The 23,746-nt window shown below is 47.7% G+C and overlaps 1 protein-coding gene across 1 annotated transcript in view; it reads right to left on the bottom strand.

Moving 5' to 3' along the window:
- The window catches only part of LOC141162495 (natural cytotoxicity triggering receptor 3 ligand 1-like), a 34,332-nt gene that overhangs the window by 4,550 nt on the left and 6,036 nt on the right, over positions 1–23,746 (bottom strand). Inside the window, exons 2-3 of the mRNA XM_073648664.1 lie at positions 18,355–18,684; positions 14,520–14,819 (exon numbers count right to left, since the gene is read on the bottom strand). Of these exons, the coding sequence (XP_073504765.1) occupies positions 14,520–14,819; positions 18,355–18,684 (630 nt within the window). The remainder of the gene's footprint in view (positions 1–14,519; positions 14,820–18,354; positions 18,685–23,746) is intronic.

Here is a 23,746-nt window from a genome sequence, read left to right as displayed (position 1 = left end):
AGCATACACAAACCTCCACCCTACCACCTCAGACCACCAGAGGGAGCCCAGATAGGGACATATATATACGGAGGGTGGAGTTAGGTAGCAGTTCTCCTCAGGAAGTGAGTTGAGACAGAGTCTAGAGCAGTAGGTTCTGGTAGTCTGCTAGAGAACAGAGCAGATAAGAACATAGTTCCTCTAGTGAGAAAGCCTAGAGAAGAGCTCAGGTTAGTGAGCTTAAGGTGTGCCAACGCCGTAAGAGCGGTGAAGCGCAGCAAGCCAGCTGCTAGTGTGTAGCCTAGAGAGGGCCTGAGTGAGGCCGAATGCTAGGGGAGTGAGCAACATAGGGGGCAGAGGAGCTGTACCAGCTCACCGCAAAAGCATTTACCGGACAACGGGTCCACGTCTACAGGGCCCTATATCCCCTATAGAGACAACTGGAACCCCTGGAAGACTTCAGGTCCCAGGATCACCCAGAAGCTGATATGTACCAGAGCCAGGAGTTACGGAGACCCCGCAAGCAGGGAGAGTGATCTCCAACCAAAGGCACTACCATAAGATCAGCCGGTGCAGGACAGAAACCAAGTTAGGCCTAGCTCCAGGCAGGTCAGAAACTTACCAAAGAAAGGCAAGAAGCAGGAGGCCCTACACCCGCTCACTGGGGAGAGTCCGGATATGCACCCTTCACCCTAAAGCACCCTGGATCGTGCCTTAAACACCACAAGTAAAAGGTACTGAAGTGAACTGTCGTGTGCGTGCCTATTCTTACTCTGACCCGGCTGGGTCCCCTCTGTCCTGCAACCTTACCCCTACGCTGCCCTGAGGCCTACCCCACCTGTGGAAAGTAACACCAACTGAGCTGCCCCAAACACCGGCCTCAGAGGACTGCGCAGCGCTGGTGACTCTCACCAGACACCACAGTTGGCATCACAAACTTTCATTATCCCTTTTTAAGAGTGACCCCAGGGTAAGAGCCCAGGAGCCGACTACCGCGACATCCCCCAAGGCCAGGCAACAAGGCCCGGGCGCCGAGTACGTCCACATTCCCTGGGCGCATCACATATAGCAGTACCACTGCAGAAGGAGGTCAGGTACATATAGCAGTACTGCAGAAGGAGGTCAAGTACATATAGCAGTACCAATGCAGAAGAAGGTCAGGTACATATAGGAGTACCACTGCAGAAGGAGGTCAGGTACATAATAATAATAATAATAGTTTTTATTTTTATAGTGCCAACATATTCCGCAGCACTTTACAAATTTTAGGGGGGACATATATAGACAATACAGAATAAGCATATCTCATATCGAAAGTAGTGAGGGTCCTGCTCGCAAGCTTACAGTGTATGAGGAAATGGGGGAGACACAAAAGGTAAAAAGTACATATAATGTAAGGAGGTCAGGTACATATAGCAGTACCAATGCTGAATGAGATCAGGTACATATAGCAGCACCAGTGCAGAAGGAGGTCAGGTACATATAGCAGTACCAGAGAAGAAGGAGGTCAGGTATATATAGAAGTACCAGTGCAGAAGGAGGTCAGGTACATATAGCAGTACCAGAGAAGAAGGAGGTCAGGTATATATAGAAGTACCAGTGCAGAAGGAGGTCAGGTACATATAGCAGTACCAGAGAAGAAGGAGGTCAGGTATATATAGAAGTACCAGTGCAGAAGGAGGTCAGGTACATATAGCAGTACCAGAGAAGAAGGAGGTCAGGTATATATAGAAGTACCAGCGCAGAAGGAGGTCATGTACATATAGCAGCACAAGTGCAGAAGGAGGTCAGGTGCATATAGCAGCACAAGTGCAGAAGGAGGTCAGGTACATATAGCAGTACCAGTGCAGAAGGAGGTCAGGTATATATAGAAGTACCAGTGCAGAAGGAGGTCAGGTACATATAGCAGTACCAATGCTGAATGAGATCAGGTACATATAGCAGTACCAGTGCAGAAGGAGGTCATGTACATATAGCAGCACAAGTGCAGAAGGAGGTCAGGTGCATATAGCAGCACAAGTGCAGAAGGAGGTCAGGTACATATAGAAGTACCAGTGCAGAAGGAGGTCAGGTATATATAGAAGTACCAGTGCAGAAGGAGGTCAGGTACATATAGCAGTACCAGTGCAGAAGGAGGTCAGGTACATATAGCAGTACCAGTGCAGAAGGAGGTCAGGTACATATAGCAGCACAAGTGCAGAAGGAGGTCAGGTGCATATAGCAGCACCACTGCAGAAGGAGGTCAGGTACATATAACAGCACCAGTGCAGAAGGAGGTCAGGTACATATAGCAGTACCACTGCAGAAGGAGGTCAGGTACATATAGCAGCACCAGTGCATAAGGAGGTCAGGTACATATAGCAGCACCACTGCAGAAGGAGGTCAGGTACATATAGCAGTACCACTGCAGAAGGAGGTCAGGTACATATAGCAGCACCAGTGCAGAAGGAGGTCAGGTACATATAGCAGCACCACTGCAGAAGGAGGTCAGGTACATATAGCAGCACCAGTGCAGAAGAAGGTCAGGTACATATAGCAGTACCACTGCAGAAGGAGGTCAGGTACATATAGCAGTATCAGTGCAGAAGGAGGTCAGGTACATATAGCAGTACCAGTGCAGAAGGAGGTCAGGTACATATAGCAGTATGTGCAGAAGAAGGTCAGGTACATATAGCAGCACCAGTCCAGAAGGAGGTCAGGTACATATAGCAGCACCACTGCAGAATGAGGTCAGGTACATATAGCAGCACCAGTGCAGAAGGAGGTCAGGTACATATAGCAGTACCAATGCAGAATGAGGTCAGGTACATATAGCAGTACCAATGCAGAAGGAAGTCAGGTACATATAGCAGTACCAATGCAGAATGAGGTCAGGTACATATTGCAGTACAAATACACAAGGAGGTCAGGTACATATAGCAGCACCAACGCAGAATGAGGTCAGTTACATATAGCAGTACCACTGCAGAAGGAGGACAGGTACATATAGCAGTACCAACGCAGAAGGAGGTCAGGTACATATAGCAGTACCAGTGCAGAAGGAGGTCAGGTACATATAGCAGCACCAGTGCGGAAGGAGGTCAGGTACATATAGCAGTTCCAGTGCAGAAGGAGGTCAGGTACATATAGCAGTACCAGTGCAGAAGGAGGTCAGGTACATATAGCAGCACCACTGCAGAAGGAGGTCAGGTACATATAGCAGCACCAGTGCAGAAGGAGGTCTGGTACATATAGCAGTACCACTGCAGAAGGAGGTCAGGTACATATAGCAGCACCAGTGCAGAAGGAGGTCAAATACATATAGCAGTACCAATGCAGAATGAGGTCAGGTACATATAGCAGTACCACTGTAGAAGGAGTTCAGGTACATATAGCAGTACCAATGCAGAAGGAGGTGAGGTACCTATAGCAGTACCAGTGCAGCAGGAGGTCAGGTACATATAGCAGTACCAGAGCAGAAGGAGGTCAGGTACATGTAGCAGTACCAATGCAGAAGGAGGTCAGGTACATATTGCAGCACCAATGCAGAAGGAGGTCAGGTACATATAGCAGTACCAATGCAGAATGAGGTCAGGTACATACAGCAGTACCACTGCAGAAGGAAGTCAGGTACATATAGCAGTAACAATGCAGAAGGAGGTCAGGTACATATAGCAGTACCAGTGCAGAAGGAGGTCAGGAACATATAGCAGTACCACTGCAGAATGAGGTCAGGTACATATAGCAATACCACTGCAGAATGAGGTCAGGTTCATAAAGCAGTACCAGTGCAGAAGGAGGTCAGGTTCATAAAGCAGTACCAGTGCAGAAGGATGTCAGGTACATATAGCAGTATCAGTGCAGAAGGAGGTCAGGTACATATAGAAGTACCAGTGCAGAAGGAGGTAAGGTACATATAGCAGTACCAGTGCAGAAGGAGGTCAGGTACATATACCAGTACCAGTGCAGAAGGAGGTCAGGTACATATAGCAGTACCAGTGCAGAAGGAGGTCAGGTACATATAGCAGTAGCAATGCAGAAGGAGGTCAGGTACATATAACAGTACCACTGCAGAATGAGGTCAGGTACATATAGCAATACCACTGCAGCATGAGGTCAGGTACATATAGCAGTACCACTGCAGAAGGAGGTCAGGTTCATAAAGCAGTACCACTGCAGAAGGGGGTCAGTTACATAATGCAATATCAATGCAGAAGGAGGTCAGGTACATATAGCAGTACCACTGCAGAAGGAAGTCAGGTACATAAAGGAGTAACAACGCAGAATGAGGTCAGGTACATATTTCAGTACCAATGCAGAAGGAGGTCAGGTTCATAAAGCAGTATCACTGCAGAAGGAGGTCATGTACATATAGCAGTACCAGGGCAGAAGGAGGTCAGGTACAAATAGCAGTACCAGTGCAGAAGGAGGTCAGGTACATATAGCAGCACAAGTGCAGAAGGAGGTCAGGTACATATAGCAGTACCAGTGCAGAAGGAGGTCAGGTACATATAGCAGTACCAGTGCAGAAGGAGGTCAGGTACATATAGCAGTACCAATGCAGAAGGAGGTCAGGTACATATTGCAGCACCAATGCAGAAGGAGGTCAGGTACATATAGCAGTACCAATGCAGAATGAGGTCAGGTACATACAGCAGTACCACTGCAGAAGGAAGTCAGGTACATATAGCAGTAACAATGCAGAAGGAGGTCAGGTACATATAGCAGTACCAGTACAGAAGGAGGTCAGGAACATATAGCAGTACCACTGCAGAATGAGGTCAGGTACATATAGCAATACCACTGCAGAATGAGGTCAGGTACATATGGCAGTACCACTGCAGAAGGAGGTCAGGTTCATAAAGCAGTACCAGTGCAGAAGGACGTCAGGTACATATAGCAGAATCAGTGCAGAAGGAGGTCAGGTACATATAGAAGTACCAGTGCAGAAGGAGGTAAGGTACATATAGCAGTACCAGTGCAGAAGGAGGTCAGGTACATATAGCAGTACCAGTACAGAAGGAGGTCAGGTACATATAGCAGTAGCAATGCAGAAGGAGGTCAGGTACATATAACAGTACCACCGCAGAAGGAGGTCAGGTACATATAGCAGCACAACTGCAGAAGGAGGTCAGGTACATAGAGCAGTAGCACTGCAGAAGGAGGTCAGGTACATATAGCAGTGCCAATGCAGAAGGAGGTCAGGTACATATAGCAGTACCACTGCAGAAGGATGTCAAGTACATAATGCAGTATCAATGCAGAAGGAGGTCAGGTACATATAGCTGTACCACTGCAGAATGAGGTCAGGTACATACAGCAATACCACTGCAGAATGAGGTCAGGTACATATAGCAGTACCACTGCAGAAGGAGGTCAGGTTCATAAAGCAGTACCACTGCAGAAGGGGGTCAGTTACATAATGCAATATCAATGCAGAAGGAGGTCAGGTACATATAGCAGTACCAATGCAGAATGAGGTCAGGTACATATAGCAATACCACTGCAGAATGAGGGCAGGTACATATAGCAGTACCACTGCAGAAGGAGGTCAGGTTCCTAAAGCAGTACCACTGCAGAAGGAGGTCAGATACATTTAGCAGTACCACTGCAGAAGGAGATCAGGTGCATATAGCAGTACCAGGGCAGAAGGAGGTCATGTACATATAGCAGTACCAGTGCAGAAGAAGGTCAGGTACATATAGCAGCACAAGTCAAGAAGGAGGTCAGGTACATATAGCAGTACCAGTGCAGAAGGAGGTCAGGTACATATAGCAGTACCAGTGCTGAAGGAAGTCAGGTACATATAGCAGTACCAATGCAGTAGGAGGTCAGGTATATATAGCAGCACCACTGCAGAAGGAGGTCAGGTTCATATAGCAGCACCACTGCAGAAGGAGATCAGGTACATTTAGCAGTACCACTGCAGAAGGAGGTCAGGTTCATATAGCAGCACGACTGCAGAAGGAGGTCAGGTACATATAGCAGTACCACTGCAGAAGGAGGTCAGGTACATATAGCAGTGCCAATGCAGAAGGAGGTCAGGTACATATAGCAGTACCACTGCAGAAGGAAGTCAGGTACATATAGCAGTACCAATGCAGAAGGAGGTCAGGTACATATAGCAGTACCACTGCATAAGGAGGTCAGGTTCATATAGCAACACCACTGCAGAAGGAGGTCAGGTACATATAGCAGTACCACTGCAGAAGGAGGTCAGGTACATATAGCAGTGCCAATGCAGAAGGAGGTCAGGTACATATAGCAGAAACACTGCAAAAGGAAGTCAGGTACATATAGCAGTACCAATGCAGAATGAGGTCAGGTACATATTGCAGTACCAATGCAGAAGGAGGTCAGGTACATATAGCAGTACCACTGCAGAAGGAGATCAGGTACATATAGCAGCAGCACTGCAGAAGGAGGTCAGGTACATATAGCAGTACCACTGCAGTAGGAGGTCAGGTACATATAGCAGTACCACTGCAGAAGGAGGTCAGGTATATATAGCAGTACCACTGCAGAAGGAAGTCAGGTACATATAGCAGTACCAATGCAGATTGATGTCAGGTACATATTACAATACCAATGCAGAAGGAGGTCAGTTACATAAAGCAGAACCACTGCAGAATGAGGTCAGATACATATTGCAGTACCAATGCAGAAGGAGGTCAGGAACATATAGCAGTACCAATGCAGAATGAGGTCAGGTACATATAGCAGCACCGCTGAAGAAGGAGGTCAGGTACATATAGCAGCACCACTGCAGAAGGGTGTCAGGTACATATAGCAGTGCCTGCCAATGCAGAAGGAAGTCAGGTACATATAGCAGTACCACTGCAGAAGGAAGTCAGGTACATAAAGCAGTACCAACGCAGAATGAGGTCAGGTACATATTGCAGTACCAATGCAGAAGGAGGTCAGGTTCATAAAGCAGTATCACTGCAGAAGGAGGTCATGTACATATAGCAGTACCAGGGCAGAAGGAGGTCAGGTACAAATAGCAGTCCCAGTGCAGAAGGAGGTCAGGTACATATAGCAGCACAAGTGCAGAAGGAGGTCAGGTACATATAGCAGTACCAGTGCAGAAGGAGGTCAGGTACATATAGCAGTACCAGTGCAGAAGGAGGTCAGGTACATATAGCAGTACCAATGCAGAAGGAGGTCAGGTACATATAGCAGTACCACTGCAGAACGAGGTCAGGTTCATATAGCAGCACCACTGCAGAAGGAGGTCAGGTACATATATCAGTACCTCTGCAGAAGGAGGTCAGGTACATATAGCAGTGCCAATGCAGAAGGAGGTCAGGTACATATATCAGTACCACTGCAGAAGGAAGTCAGGTACATATAGCAGTACCAATGCAGAATGAGGTCAGGTATATATTGCAGTACCAATGCAGAAGGAGGTCAGGTACATATAGCAGTACCAATGCAGAATGAGGTCAGGTACATATTGCAGTACCAACGCAGAAGGAGGTCAGGTACATAGAGCAGTACCAATGCAGAATGAGGTCAGGTACATATTGCAGTACCAATGCAGAAGGAGGTCAGGTACATATAGCAGTACCAATGCAGAATGAGGTCAGGTACATATTGCAGTACCAATGCAGAAGGAGGTCAGGTACATATAGCAGTACCAATGCAGAATGAGGTCTGGTACAGATATCAGTACCACTGCAGAAGGAGGTCAGGTACATATAGCAGTGCCAATGCAGAAGGAGGTCAGGTACATATAGCAGTACCACTGCAGAAGGAGGTCAGGTACATATAGCAGTACCACTGCAGAAGGAAGTCAGGTACATATAGTAGTACCAGTGGAGAAGGAGGTCATGTACATGTAGCAGTACCAATGCAGAATGAGGTCAGGTACATATTGCAGTACCAATGCAGAAGGAGGTCAGGTACATATAGCAGTACCAATGCAGAATGAGATCAGGCACATATAGCAGTACCACTGCAGAAGGAAGTCAGGTACATAAAGCAGTACCAGTGCAGAAGGAGTTCAGGTACATATAGCAGCACCAATGCGGAATGAGGTCAGGTACATATAGCAGCACCAATTCGGAAGGAGGTCAGGTACATATAGCAGCACCAATGTGGAAGGAGGTCAGGTACATATAGCAGTTCCAGTGCAGAAGGAGGTCAGGTACATGGAGCAGTACCAATGCAGAATGAGGTCAGGTACATATAATAGTACCACTGCAGAAGGAAGTCAGGTACATAAAGCAGTACCACTGCAGAAGGAGGTCAGGTACATATAGCAGTAGCAATGCAGAAGGAGGTCAGGTACATATAGCAGTACCACTGCAGAAGGAGGTCAGGTACATATAGCAGCACCACTGCAGAAGGAGGTCAGGTACATATAGCAGTACCACTGCACAAGGGGGTCAGGTGCATATAGCAGTGCCTGCCAATGCAGAAGGAGGTCAGGTACATATAGCAGTACCACTGCAGAATGAGGTCAGGTACATATAGCAGTACCACTGCAGAAGAAGGTCAGGTACATATAGCAGTGCCAATGCAGAAGGAGGTCAGGTACATATTGCAGCACCAATGCAGAAGGAGGTCAGGTACATATAGCAGTACCACTGCAGAAGGAGGTCAGGTACATATAGCAGCACCACTGCAGTAGGAGGTCAGGTACATATAGCAGTACCAGTGCAGAAGGACCTCAGGTACATATAGCAGCATAAGTGCAGAAGGAGGTCAGGTACATATAGCAGTATCAATGCAGAAGGAGGTCAGGTACATATAGCAGTACCAATGCAGAATGAGGTCAGGTACATATAGCAGTACCACTGCAGAAGGAAGTCAGGTACATAAAGCAGTACCAATGCAGAATGAGGTCAGGCACATATTGCAGTACCAATGCAGAATGAGGTCAGGTACATATAGCAGTACCAATGTAGAATGAGGTCAGGTACATATAGCAGTACCACTGCAGAAGGAGGTCAGGTACATATAGCAGTACCAGTGCAGAAGGAGTTCAGGTACATATAGCAGCACCAATGCGGAATGAGGTCAGGTACATATAGCAGCACCAATTCGGAATGAGGTCAGGTACATATAGCAGCACCAATGTGGAAGGAGGTCAGGTACATATAGCAGTTCCAGTGCAGAAGGAGGTCAGGTACATGTAGCAGTACCAATGCAGAATGAGGTCAGGTACATATAATAGTACCACTGCAGAAGGAAGTCAGGTGCATAAAGCAGTACCACTGCAGAAGGAGGTCAGGTACATATAGCAGTAGCAATGCAGAAGGAGGTCAGGTACATATAGCAGTAGCAATGCAGAAGGAGGTCAGGTACATATAGCAGTACCACGGTACAAGGGGGTCAGGGACATATAGCAGTGCCTGCCAATGCAGAAGGAGGTCAGGTACATATAGCAGTACCACTGCAGAATGAGGTCAGGTACATATAGCAGTACCACTGCAGAAGGAGGTCAGGTACATATAGCAGTGCCAATGCAGAAGGAGGTCAGGTACATATAGCAGTACCACTGCAAAAGTAAGTCAGGTACATATAGCAGTACCAATGCAGAATGAGGTCAGCTACATATTGCAGTACCAATGCAGAAGGAGGTCAGGTACATATAGCAGTACCACTGCAGAAGGACGTCAAGTACATATAGCAGCACCACTGCAGTAGGAGGTCAGGTACATATAGCAGTAGCAGTGCAGAAGGACGTCAGGTACATATAGCAGCATAAGTGCAGAAGGAGGTCAGGTACATATAGCAGTATCAGTGCAGAAGGAGGTCAGGTACATATAGCAGTACCAATGCAGAAGGAGGTCAGGTACATATAGCAGTACCACTGCAGAAGGAGGTCAGGTTCATATAGCAGCACCACTGCAGAAGGAGGTGAGGTACATATAGCAGTACCACTGCAGAAGGAGGTCAGGTACATATAGCAGTGCCAATGCAGAAGGAGGTCAGGTACATATAGCAGTACCACTGCAGAAGGAAGTCAGGTACATATAGCAGTACCAATGCAGAATGAGGTCAGGTACATATTGCAGTACCAATGCAGAAGGAGGTCAGGTACATATAGCAGTACCACTGCAGAAGGAGGTCAGGTACATATAGCAGCACCACTGCAGAAGGAGGTCAGGTACATATAGCAGTACCACTGCAGTAGCAGGTCAGGTACATATAGCAGTACCACTGCAGAAGGAGGTCAGGTACATATAGCAGTACCACTGCAGAAGGAAGTCAGGTACATATAGCAGTACCAGTGCAGAATGAGGTCAGGTACATATTACAATACCAATGCAGAAGGAGGTCAGGTACATAAAGCAGAACCAATGCAGAATGAGGTCAGGTACATATTGCAGTACCAATGCAGAAGGAGGTCAGGAACATATAGCAGTACCAATGCAGAATGAGGTCAGGTACAGATAGCAGTACCAATGCAGAATGATGTCAGGTACATATTGCAGTACCAATGCAGAAGGAGGTCAGGTACATATAGCAGTACCAATGCAGAATGAGGTCAGGTACATAAAGCAGTACCAATGCAGAATGAGGTCAGGCTCATATTGCAGTACCAATGCAGAAGGAGGTCAGGTACATATAGCAGTACCAATGCAGAATGAGGTCAGGTACATATAGCAGTACCAGTGCAGAAGGAGGTCAGGTACATATAGCAGCACCAATGCGGAAGGATGTCAGGTACATATAGCAGCACCAATTCGGAAGGAGGTCAGGTACATATAGCAGTACCAGTGCAGAAGGAGGTCAGGTACATATAGCAGTACCAGTGCAGAAGGAAGTTAGGTACATAAAGCAGTACCAGTGCAGAAGGAGGTCAGGTACATATAGCAGCACTAGTGCAGAAGGAGGTCAGGTACATATAGCAGCACCAGTGCAGAATGAGGTCAGGTACATATAGCAGTACCACTGCAGAAGGAGGGCAGGTACATATAGCAGTACCAGTGCAGAAGGAGGTCATGTTCATATAGCAGCACCAATGCGGAAGGAGGTCAGGTACATATAGCAGCATCAATGCGAAAGGAGGTCAGGTACATATAGCAGCACCAATATGGAAGGAGGTCAGGTACATATAGCAGTTCCAGTGCAGAAGGAGGTCAGGTACATGTAGCAGTACCAATGCAGATTGAGGTCATGTACATATAATAGTTTCACTGCAGAAAGAAGTCAGGTACATAAAGCAGTACCACTGCAGAAGGAGGTCAGGTACATATAGCAGTAGCAATGCAGAAGGAGGTCAGGTACATATAGCAGTACCACTGCAGAAGGAGGTCAGGTACATATAGCAGCACCACTGCAGAAGGAGGTCAGGTACATATAGCAGTACCACTGCACAAGGGGGTCAGATACATATAGCAGTGCCTGCCAATGCAGAAGGAGGTCAGGTACATATAGCAGTACCACTGCAGAAGGAAGTCAGGTACATAAAGCAGTACCAATGCAGAATGAGGTCAGGTACATATTGCAGTACTAATGCAGAAGGAGGTCAGGTACATATAGCAGTACCACTGCAGAATGAGGTCAGGTACATATAGCAATACCACTGCAGAATGAGGTCAGGTACATATAGCAGTACCACTGCAGAAGGAGGTCAGGTTCATAAAGCAGTAAAACTGCAGAAGGAGGTCAGGTACATTTAGCAGTACCATTGCAGAAGGAGGTCAGGTACATATAACAGTACCAGTGCAGAAGGAGGTCAGGTACATATAGCAGTACCAATGCAGAAGGAGGTCAGGTACATATAGCAGTACCAGTGCAGAAGGAGGTCAGGTACATATATCAGTACCAGTGCAGAAGGAGGTCAGGTACATATAGCAGTACCAGTGCAGAAGGAAGTTAGGTACATAAAGCAGTACCAGTGCAGAAGGAGGTCAGGTACATATAGCAGCACCAATGCGGAAGGAGGTCAGGTACATATAGCAGCACCAATGTGGAAGGAGGTCAGGTACATATAGCAGTTCCAGTGCAGAAGGAGGTCAGGTACATATAGCAGCACCAATGTGGAAGGAGGTCAGGTACATATAGCAGTTCCAGTGCAGAAGGAGGTCAGGTACATGTAGCAGTACCAATGCAGATTGAGGTCATGTACATATAATAGTACCACTGCAGAAGGAAGTCAGGTACATAAAGCAGTACCACTGCAGAAGGAGGTCAGGTACATATAGCAGTAGCAATGCAGAAGGAGGTCAGGTACATATACCAGTACCACTGCAGAAGGAGGTCAGGTACATATAGCAGCACCACTGCAGAAGGAGGTCAGGTACATATAGCAGTACCACTGCACAAGGGGGTCAGGTACATATAGCAGTGCTTGCCAATGCAGAAGGAGGTCAGGTACATATAGCAGTACCACTGCAGAAGGAAGTCAGGTACATAAAGCAGTACCAATGCAGAATGAGGTCAGGTACATATTGCAGTACTAATGCAGAAGGAGGTCAGGTACATATAGCAGTACCACTGCAGAATGAGGTCAGGTACATAAAGCAATACCACTGCAGAATGAGGTCAGGTACATATAGCAGTACCACTGCAGAAGGAGGTCAGGTTCATAAAGCAGTAAAACTGCAGAAGGAGGTCAGGTACATATAGCAGTACCATTGCAGAAGGAGGTCAGGTACATATAACAGTACCAGTGCAGAAGGAGGTCAGGTACATATAGCAGTACCAATGCAGAAGGAGGTCAGGTACATATAGCAGTACCAGTGCAGAAGTAGGTCAGGTACATATAGCAGTACCAGTGCAGAAGGAGGTCAGGTACATATAGCAGTACCAGTGCAAAAGGAAGTTAGGTACATAAAGCAGTACCAGTGCAGAAGGAGGTCAGGTACATATAGCAGCACCAGTGCAGAAGGAGGTCAGGTACATATAGCAGTGCCAATGCAGAATGAGGTCAGGTACATACTGCAGTACCGATGCAGAAGGAGGTCAGGTACATATAGTAGTACCACTGCAGAAGGAGGTCAGGTACATATAGCAGTGCCAATGCAGAAGGAGGTCAGGTACATATAGCAGTACCACTGCAGAAGGAAGTCAGGTACATATAGCAGTACCAATGCAGAATGAGGTCAGGTACATATTGCAGTACCAATGCAGAAGGAGGTCAGGTACATATAGCAGTACCACTGCAGAAGGAGGTCAGGTACATATAGCAGCACCACTGCAGAAGGAGGTCAGGTACATATAGCAGTACCACTGCAGTAGGAGGTCAGGTACTTATAGCAGTACCACTGCAGAAGGAGGTCAGGTACATATAGCAGTACCACTGCAGAAGGAAGTCAGGTACATATAGCAGTACCAATGCAGAATGAGGTCAGGTACATATTACAATACCAATGCAGAAGGAGGTCAGGTACATAAAGCAGAACCAATGCAGAATGAGGTCAGGTACATATTGCAGTACCAATGCAGAAGGAGGTCAGGAACATATAGCAGTACCAATGCAGAATGAGGTCAGGTACAGATAGCAGTACCAATGCAGAATGATGTCAGGTACATATTGCAGTACCAATGCAGAAGGAGGTCAGGTACATATAGCAGTACCAATGCAGAATGAGGTCAGGTACATATAGCAGTACCACTGCAGAAGGAAGTCAGGTACATAAAGCAGTACCAATGCAGAATGAGGTCAGGCACATATTGCAGTACCAATGCAGAAGGAGGTCAGGTACATATAGCAGTACCAATGCAGAATGAGGTCAGGTACATATAGCAGTACCAATGCAGAATGAGGTCAGGTACATATAGCAGTACCAGTGCAGAAGGAGGTCAGGTACATATAGCAGCACCAATGCGGAAGGATGTCAGGTACATATAGCAGTACCAGTGCAGAAGGAGGTCAGGTACATATAGCAGTACCAGTGCAGAAGGAAGTTAGGTACATAAAGCAGTACCAGTGCAGAAGGAGGTCAGGTACATATAGCAGCACTAGTGCAGAAGGAGGTCAGGTACATATAGCAGTACCAGTGCAGAAGGAGGTCAGGTACATATAGCAGTACCAGTGCAGAAGGAAGTTAGGTACATAAAGCAGTACCAGTGCAGAAGGAGGTCAGGTACATATAGCAGTACCAGTGCAGAAGGAGGTCATAGAGAGATAGCAGTACCAGTGGAGAAAATGTTTAAAACCAGGGAGCAGTACTATTGAATAAAGTAGTCAGAGCCAAACAGCATTGCTAGGGAATAATTAAATAAAGGCAAAATAACCTTCTTCCACAATAGCCATCTTTGATGCAATATCTGAGGTAGGGCTCTCTTAGATGTCCATGATCATTGGTTCAATCTCGGGTCACAATACGTGGACTGGCCGTGTGTCTTACGACCTCAAGCATGACAGCCTCAGTGAAATATATGAAGCTGTCGGGATTGGGGTCGGGAGACGCACGGTCAGTCCGTTCGTCGTGATACGAGATCAAACCCATGATCATGGACGTCTGAAGCAGCCTGTATAAGTTTATCCTAAAAATCCACAAATCCACAAACAGCAGTTCAGGGAAAAAACGGTCCTAATAATGTAATAGGTGAGATAACGGGTGTGGTAGAAGTATACGAGATATTAGAAATAAGTTTACCTTCAAACACCATGCGGAAGTCTTTCTGGAGAGGAACCTGTAGGAAATCATGCTGGACTCTACATGAGATGATCCGCTCTTTGTCCTCCTCAGTGGGTGTGATGGTCACAGCGCTGTTCACACTGTAGGTTCTGTCGGAGTTTCTCCGTGGATCCTCAGTAGAAATATTATTCAGTTTTTCCCCATCTTTGAACCATTTAACATCAAAGTTCTCCGGGTAGAATCCAGTGATGGAGCAGACCAGGACACTCTCTGCATTCACTACAGCCATCTTATCTGTGACTGTCACCTGCGGAGGAGCTAAAAGCTTACGTGTAAAACACCACTGACAAAAAAGGCAAAAAATAAATCTACAGGTAGATCTCAAGCTATATGATTTCTTGTGTACCCTGAGGATAAAAACGTTTGGAATCTTGGCACAATAGGGAGGAGAGGGCTGGAATCTTTGTGATTAGTCTCCATCATGGTTTATGGGGGGATGTAGCGTAAATGTTTATAGTCGGAATAACTGTTTAAGGGCTAAGATTTATGAAAATAGTGGAAGACAACAATGAAAAAGAAGACAGGCAAAGTTTTGTGATATCATTGGCTTCGGTGCTGATTTAAACGGTTATTGCAAAAATCATAATGTGATCTCAGTTTTCTGTACATACAATGTGAATACAACCTATTTTTAAATCTGCACAGTTATTCTGCTTTCAACGCCCTTCAACCTCCCCAATGATGTCCCCAAGGACTCTCTTACAATATTGCTACTAGACCAGACCTCCAGTAGTTCTAAAGCTGCTAGTCGAGCATGCGCAGATGCACCTAATGACCCTGTCTAGTAAAACATCTGACAGCTCAGCTATGCTATGCTAAAGATCTCACTGATACAACATCTGATGGTGGTGTTCTAGCACAGTTCAGCTATGCTATGCCAGAGATACCACTGACACCAGCTGCATTGGTACCTAATGACCCTGACTAGTAACACATCTGACCACTGGGTTCGAGTACAGCTCAGCTATGCTGAAGATCCCACTGATACCAGTTGCATTTGCACTTAATGACCCTGTGTACCAAAACATCTGATGATGGGGTTCTAGCACAGCTCAGCTATGCTATGCCAAAGATGCCACTGACACCAGCTTCATTTGCACTTAATGACCCTGTCTAGAAACACATCTGACCGCTGCATTCAAGTACAGTTCAGTTATGCTGAAAATCCCACTGATACCAGCTGAATTTGCATCTAATGACCATGTGTAATAAAACATCTGATGGTGAAGTTTTAGCACAGTTCAGCTATGTTATGCCAGAGATCCCACTGACATCAGCTGCATTTGTGTTATGCACACGCCCGGACTGGCTGGCGTGTGCATGATTAGTGATCCCACTGTACCATGAACCGGGGAGTGCCTGGAGCGGTGTAACTAAGTATCAACCCAATCCGACCAAGGTCGCATGGCGGCTCAGTCGACTCCATGCACCAGGGAGGAAGCGAGCAGAGAGACCAGGTTAAACTCCAGGTCAGACCCCGGACACGGCTGTTGACCCACACCGGGGAATGCAGGAAGAGGCAGTTTAAGCTGGCATACAGACAGGTGGGTATTGGCAGGCATGACTGGTATGCAGACAGGTGGGCACTGATAAGCACGGCTGGTATGCAGACAGTGAGGTACTGGCAGTCACGGCTGGCGTGCAGACAGGGAGGTACTAGCAGGTTGGAGCGCAGGCTGGATAGGGTGCAGTAAAGACTGGGATACAGGAACAGAACCACAGATGCGGTAGACAAGCAGAGTAAAGCAAAACCGCCGGAGCGGAGGACAAGGCAGAGCAGAGCGAAACCGCTGGTGCGGTGAGCAAGTAGAGCAGAGTGAAACTACAGGTGCGGTGGATAAGGTAGAGCAGAGCGAAACAGCCGGAGCGGTGGACAAGGCAGAGCAGGAAGGAACCGCTGGAGCGGTGGGCAAGGCAGAGCAGAGCGAAACCATTGGTGCGGTGAGCAAGCGGAGCAGAGCGAAACCGCAGGTGCGGTGGACAAGACAGAGCAGAGCGAAACCGCCGGAGCGGTGGGCAAGGCAGAGCAGAGAGAAACCGCCGGAGCGGTGGACAAGGCAGAGCAGAACGAAACCGCAGGAGCGGTGGGCGAGACAGAGCAGGGCGGAACTGCTAGTGCGGTGAGCAAGCAGGCCAACCACGGGTGTGGTGAGTAAGCAGAGCAGTACAGGGCAGAAGATGCAGGCAGAGAGGACAGGGCTCTGTTCACATGGAACAGACTGGAAAATACAGGAAGATGGTTAGAACACAGGAGGTAGATACGGAGGAAGGGAAAAGGGACAAGCAGAACCAGATACACACAAGGTACTTACAATGAAGTAGCGAGTGGACTCTAAACTCACAAACAGAAGTACAGAGACAACGAGTAGGAGTTAGGCTCAGGTTCAGACACTGCAGGAAAAGGGAAGGTACGGACATAGAGACAAACAGGCTAGGAGAGTGTTCAGACAGGAACTGACACTGCAATGAGATACAGGAACGAGTCTGGGTATACAGCCCCCAGAGTGGCGGAAACAGACTAGAGGTCACAGATAACAGGTCTGGGAATACAGCCCCCAGAATGGCAGAAACAGACTAGAAGTCACAGATAACAGGTCTGGGTATACAGCCCCCAGAGAGGCGGAAACAGACAAGATGCAGAACAGGACCTGGCAACTCAGAGGCGAAGGAGCACACTGATTGATAGTGTTGCTCAGGCACCTCCTTCAGGGTGGAGTGGGTTTAAATATCCAGTGACTCACAGCAATAGGCTGTGGACGCATTAAGAGTGTGCCCACAGCAGCTATAAGAATCAGGAAGTAACCGGGCCGCCGCCCTAAGCAATCAGACCAGAGGCATGCACACAGCATGAACAGGAGCAAGGTTTGCAGACTGGACTGAAGGGTAAGATTGCGGTCTTGCATAGTGGGAGGTGGTGCACTATGCAAGCACGTCGAAAGGGATGTTACAATTTGTACCTAATGACCCTGACTAGTAACACATCTTACCGCTGCATTCGAGTACAGCTCAGCTATGCTGAAAATCCCACTGATATCAGATGCATTTGCACCTAATAACCCTGTCTAGTAAAACATCTGAGGGGGGTTCTAGTACAGCTCAGGCATGGTATGCCAACAATCCCACTGACACCAGCTGCATTTGCACCTAATGATCCTAATGAATCTATAATAAAATCCACACTTTCTCACAGCATCCTCATTGCACTGACAGCCATGTTATAGGATAGCTAAGGTATTCTATGTAAAGCTCCTGCACATGTTGAGATCCATCTACCTGTCTCATAAAGCACACTGAAGAGCAGAGAGAGGGACCTGCAGCAATGAGAAGAAGCAGGGTGCTGCTGTGAGATGTAGTTTTAGGAAATAAGAACAGCTCTGTGAAGCTGGATGCACAGAGCGTCAGAAGAAGATGAAAAGAGACACGTAGGTACAAGAACAAAACTTTTATGTTGGGTTTGTACTGTGTATTAACAATAACCATGCAGAGACTGTGCTCTGTAATAAAAAATGCCATTGTGGAAATTACTTTTAAGCAAACAGAAGTTTTCTGAGAACAGCAAATTGACGATTCTAGAGAAAGTCTCTAACAGAATTGATCAGAAATGAAGACACAGTGCTGAGATGATCGTTTCTGTCTATAAACTATCTGTAAGATTCTCTCCACCAGGACCTCACTGATCAAAACTTTAGGATGTTATTAGGTCAACACTTAAAGTAATAGGAACCTCTGAACATTAGTGTGAGCACCGGGGGTTGTGGCTGCTCATTTATGGTAATGAAAATAATTGACTCACCTCCGATGTCCAACCTGACCTCCTTCTCCTTCCTCTCCGAGCTGTAGATCACAGAACACTTGTACATCCCACCATCAGGTATTTGTATATTAGAAATAGTCAGAGTAGCTACCCCGATTAGTAATTCTTCTGTGCTCAGGGAATATCTAGAAGAAGTTGTCCTCACAGTTCTACTATAGCTCAGGATTTCCGTATCTCGAAAATACCAAGATATTGTGAGATGATTGAGATCTACAGGAAGTTCGTCCACTGTGAACCGACAAGGAATCCGAGCGTCAGATCCCAGCCTGGTGGTGTGTACAGATGGTGCAATCAGCTCAAGTGACGACACTGTGGACAATAACAGATTGATCATTATATGCCATTCAGCATTGGGATACTAAGCTGGAATCCAAATGGGGCAACATCAATTGTGCATGAATTGTATTTTTTTTTTCTTTTTTCTCTTGCTGTACACTAAAAACCATACTGAAGTTTTATGTAGTGCTAATTTTTATGGCCTTTATTAAGTGGGCGTGGCTCACTGGATCGTTGGGGGGGGTGTCCTTAGACTGCTTTGCATAATTATCCTGTGAGCACCACCCCCTTGGCAATATTGATAACAATTTGTACTACATAAAAAGGCCCGTAATTCAGGAACCATGAGTCAGATTTAAAAGAAACAAAAACCAGAATACTCAGGGGAGCAAAAATGGCTCATCCTTAGGGTATGTTTACACTGGGCATTTTTGGAGCGTTTTTCATGCAAATTTTCAGCAGCGTTTTACAGTAACAGCAACGTCTATGAGAATTCAAAAATCTCATGCACACTTTCTGTTTTTATCCTGAATGTTTTCTCAAAGAGCTGCGTTTTTGCAGAATGGAGCATGTCACTTCTTTCAGGGTTTTTCACCCATTGAAAGCAATGAGTAGTGAAAAAAATGCTGTAAAAACACAGGTATCAGGATTTGCTGTGTTTTTAGTGAGAAAAACAAGTACAGGAGTATTAGAAACCCATTTATTCTTGTGATTTTTCCAATTTTAAACCATATTGTCTTGGTCACCTGAGATGGCAGTTTGGATTAGTACAGTTTAATTAAATTAGTGATGAGTACAAAGTAGACATTGGCCGACCAAGGTGTGAAATTGAACAATTCCTGAGCAACTCAATGGCCGACCAAAATGTGAAAGTAAATTGTCCTACACTCTAAATGCTCTGCTAATGTCTTAGGTAAACTAATCCTGAACAATTCACCTCCCCCGCTGTTACATTTGTAATTCTGGTTAATATGGTTTCACATATGTCTTGCATGATTCTGTGGTGGAAGCAAAGTTGAACTTTGGCATCCTGAAAAACACAGCAAAAACTGCACAAAAACCTGTGTTTTTGACTCTGCTTCTTTTCTGCCAAGAGAGCAGATTTTCCTGCAGAAAAAAATAAAAACAAAAATGCCCTGTGTGAACATAAGACGACCCACAACTTTTCCAGTTAAAATATAGAGTTTGGGATATATTCGCCATTTAATACTACCCCTCTTCTAACACACATATGGTAAAAATTAAAAAAAAATCAGATTTGATTTCAGTATGGTAATTTTAAAGTGATGAACCTTACCGGCGATTGGCTGGTTGTTGTATACAAATCCTGCTTGGATTGGTCAGCTCTCCCTGCCTGCCCAGCTCTCCCTGTCTCCAAGACCATCAGCACATGCGCTCCTGCGCCACTTCACTTCAGTCCTCAGGAGTGAGATCTGAGAGGCAGAGAAGGAGGTAATACAAGGAAGGCCAGACTAGTGAATGAGGCGTGTTTTTCTGGGCACAGCACCGCTTTCTCTTTTTTCCATACCCCGGGCATCCCGGACGCCTGCAGCTTGCTTCACTTACACTTTCCCGGTGAGGCGCCCCCTCACCTCGTAAGTGCAGTCCTCAGGAGAGAGATCAGAGAGGCAGAGAAGGAGGTACCAGTAATAGGATACAAGGGCCAGAGGGATGTGCTACCGCTCTGATAGTCTTGGAGACAGGGAGGGCTTATAAATTACCATACTGTAAATACCACATTTTTTGGACCATAAGACTCACCTAGGTTTTAGAGGAGGAAAATAGAAAAAAAATGTAAGCAAAAAATGTGTTCACTTTTAAGGGGGAGGAGGACTTCTGCTGACACTTGTATAGGGGTAATGTCCCCCAATTCTGACAATATCCCGCATCCTGGTATATATGCCCTCCCCCTTCCTTTTATACGTGGCCCCCATCCCCATCCTGGTATGCCTGGCATCCCTCCATCCTGGTATGCGTGGAACCCCTCCATCCTGGAATGCATGGCACCCCTCATCCCTATCCTGGTATGCATGGCACACCTCATCCCTATCCTGGTATGCATGGAACCCCTCATCCCTGTCCTGGTATGCATGGCACCCCTCATCCCTGTCTTGGTATGCGTGGCACCCCTCATCCCTATCCTGGTATGCATGGCACCCCTCATCCCTGTCCTGGTATGCATGGCACCCCTCATCCCTGTCATCCCAGCGGCTGCCTCCTGTGCCCTGCTCCTCCATGGCTATCGCTGCCCCCACACCCCACACATCATATATATATACCCCCTCCTCCTCCAACATTCGGACTATAAGGGTATACGCCCTATAAGATGACACCCGGCGTATAAGACGACTCCTGACTTTTGAGAAGATTTTCAGGGGTTGAGAAGTCGTCTTATATGACGGAAAATACAGTAATTAAATGTAAGCGGCTTTCTGATCAGAAAACATAGAGGGCTGAGCTACTCTGCCTAGTGGGCTAGGAGGAAAATACTGTAAGGCTATTGTGACGCCTCTACTCAAAAAGCCCTTTTCTTTACCCTGGTAGATGGGGGACTCGGAGTCGGGTCCTGTGATGGAGAGATGGGGTGCAGCCGTGGCCCGGACCCGACCCGTGCTCAGGGCCATCACATTTTAAAAGGATGGTGTGGGCTTATCCGGGTTGAGTGGCTGATTTACGACTACGTCACCTTTGGCACCTGGTGAAGGCCACCAGCGTTGCTGCAGTCCGCAGAGGCATGGTGTTATGGCGGCCATAGTTAGTACTACTCCCCACAGACGGAGCAGGGCCTCATGGCAGAGGGACAGGATGGAGGTGGGTAATAGTAGAGGTCGCGTCGTGTGGTGTGGTGCAGAATAAACAGTCCGGAGGCCATAGGGGTGAACTTCCAAGGCTTTACTCACTTTAGAGTTGGCAGAAGGAAGGCGACTCCCTGCTCCCCACGGAGTCCTGCGGTCACCAATGACGGAGGTCCGACAACCTCCAAGTAAGTCCAGCGTTCAATCGGGACCCTACACCAGAGTGTTCCTGAACTACAGACCGAATCCTTTCCTGTCCGTGTGCGTGCGAATAGGCCGGGTCTCCTTCTGAGCTCCTCTCAGAACAAGGTCACGGGCGGCAGCTCCGCTCCTTCCGATACCTGGTGGGATCCTCAGGGCCTACCGGGCTTTCCCGACCAGGACATGGAGTAGCAAGGTCGGCTGTCGGGGGCCGGTACCCCTCTTGCAGCCAGACTCCCTCTGAAAAAATCAGGTTGGCGAGGACAGGTGGCGTACACCGCTCCATCTGCATCCTCCCCGGGATCCATTTGCTGTGGAGTCACACTCTTAAGCTCCGGGCCTTCTTGGTCGAGACATTCCTTGTCTACAACCTACCCCTCGTCCCAAGGCCGGGGCAAGAGGGCTGTGTCTCCATCCAATGCGGGCCCACACAGGATCCGCGTTAGGGTGGGAGATCACAGTACCCTCCGCAATTGACAGCATAAAGACAGTCAAAGAGCGATCAAAGAGCAGTCAAAGACCCAAAACCCAAGATGGCTTTTTATTAAATATGAAATTTAAAGTGTAACTAACTTGTAAGTCCTCCACCCTCAACCACTAACTGGTTCCCATCACTCTTGGTTCCCCAGTCTCCCTGTAACCAGGAGGGCAGCACCTAGTGCATACTAGCCCCCTCTGGTGGAGAAATGTGTTGTTGGATGCAAGGCTTGGGTCACGACTATCACACTGTTCTTACCTCAGAGGAGGAACACTACACTCCATTAGAGAAGTGCAGCATCCCTGTGGCGGTCGAACCCTCAGGGGCGCCACATTCCCCCCTGGTGAAACACAGCACGTCCGCGGGCAGCAAAAGGGTAACACCCAGGAAATTTTCTTTTTATATAACAAAACCATCTTCCCTTTATGGGAAGCACATCTTCTTAAACGTTGCAAAACAAGTTATACAGTACAAAAGTATAAAATTATAAAAGTGCTAGCATTTTTCCAGAGACATTTTGTGCAAACAGACGGGTTAGGTGCAAAGACGCAGTGTCAGTTCAGAAGGGGACCTGCCCCAAACCCAGAACGTAGGCCCTGGGGTGGCTGCAGGGCATGAAGATCCCGAGTTGGACCTCCCAGAGAGCCACCCTGACAGGTTTTCCTTCTGAGGTCTTGAGGTAGAATTGTCCACGGTTTTGTATAAAACCAATATGGAGCACCTAAAAAGATGCAAACTATATACAAGGGAAAGAGTCTGTCGGCTGCCAGTCCGCAGGGACACATGTCTCTAGAAACCGGGGTAAGAAGAAAATCAAAATTTAAATGTCAACATTTTTAACTATGAACAAATTGCAACAGCCGGGGCTGCCTAAACCTCGGGTTCCCTCTTGGGAAAAGGCTCATTCCTCCCGACGGAGGCTGACCGGTCCCCTGAGGATGGGCGCGAGGGGGCGTCGCTCCCGGACACTTTGTGTACATCCAGGGCGTACCACCCCCGCACCCACTGGTGGCGAGAAAAGGTCACTATATCGCCCGGGAAGAGGTTCCGACCAGGGTGTCCCTTCTTCAAGCGCGGCTCGACGTTCCGCCGGCTGACAAACAAGTCGCCTGGTACTGGGGACTCCTGATGAACCCCCACCCCGCCTCATGGTGGAAGCGGACGACTTGCCCTTCCACTCGGGGACTGGGACGGGTGGCCTCTTCCTGACGAGCCCGGGATTTCGCAGCTTTGGCCCGTACCTCGAGGCGTTCGCAGCGCAGCTCCCATTGACGTTGCTCCCGAGCGAGCTGGAATATTTGGTCGCTGCACCACTGGCTCCTCCTGTGCGATTCAGCCCGGGTCTCCTGGGGGAAGCCCATCAGGTTCCCCCCCTGGTTGTCCCAGGCCCACTCTTCAGCCTCCGGTCAGGTTACCGCTGGTGCGGGTAGCGGGGTCATCAAGGATTCCTGCGGGTCCTCTACAAGCGCGGACCAATCCGGGTTGGAGCCGGTGGATACCTCTGCAGCTTCAGGCACTTCGGGTTCAGGGTTAGGGCGGCATCGCAGGTCCCCACCTACAGCTGCCGCTTGCAGCTCCGGAGTCAAGACCTGCTCCCAGGTGGCCGCGTAGGGTATTAGAT

Source organism: Phyllobates terribilis, unplaced genomic scaffold (genome assembly GCF_046119375.1).
Source record: "Phyllobates terribilis strain yellow unplaced genomic scaffold, ASM4611937v1 Scaffold_9__5_contigs__length_417890890, whole genome shotgun sequence".
NCBI lineage: Eukaryota > Metazoa > Chordata > Amphibia > Anura > Dendrobatidae > Phyllobates > Phyllobates terribilis.
Note: the sequence above shows the minus strand (reverse complement) of the source record. Positions and strands in the feature narration are given on the sequence as shown.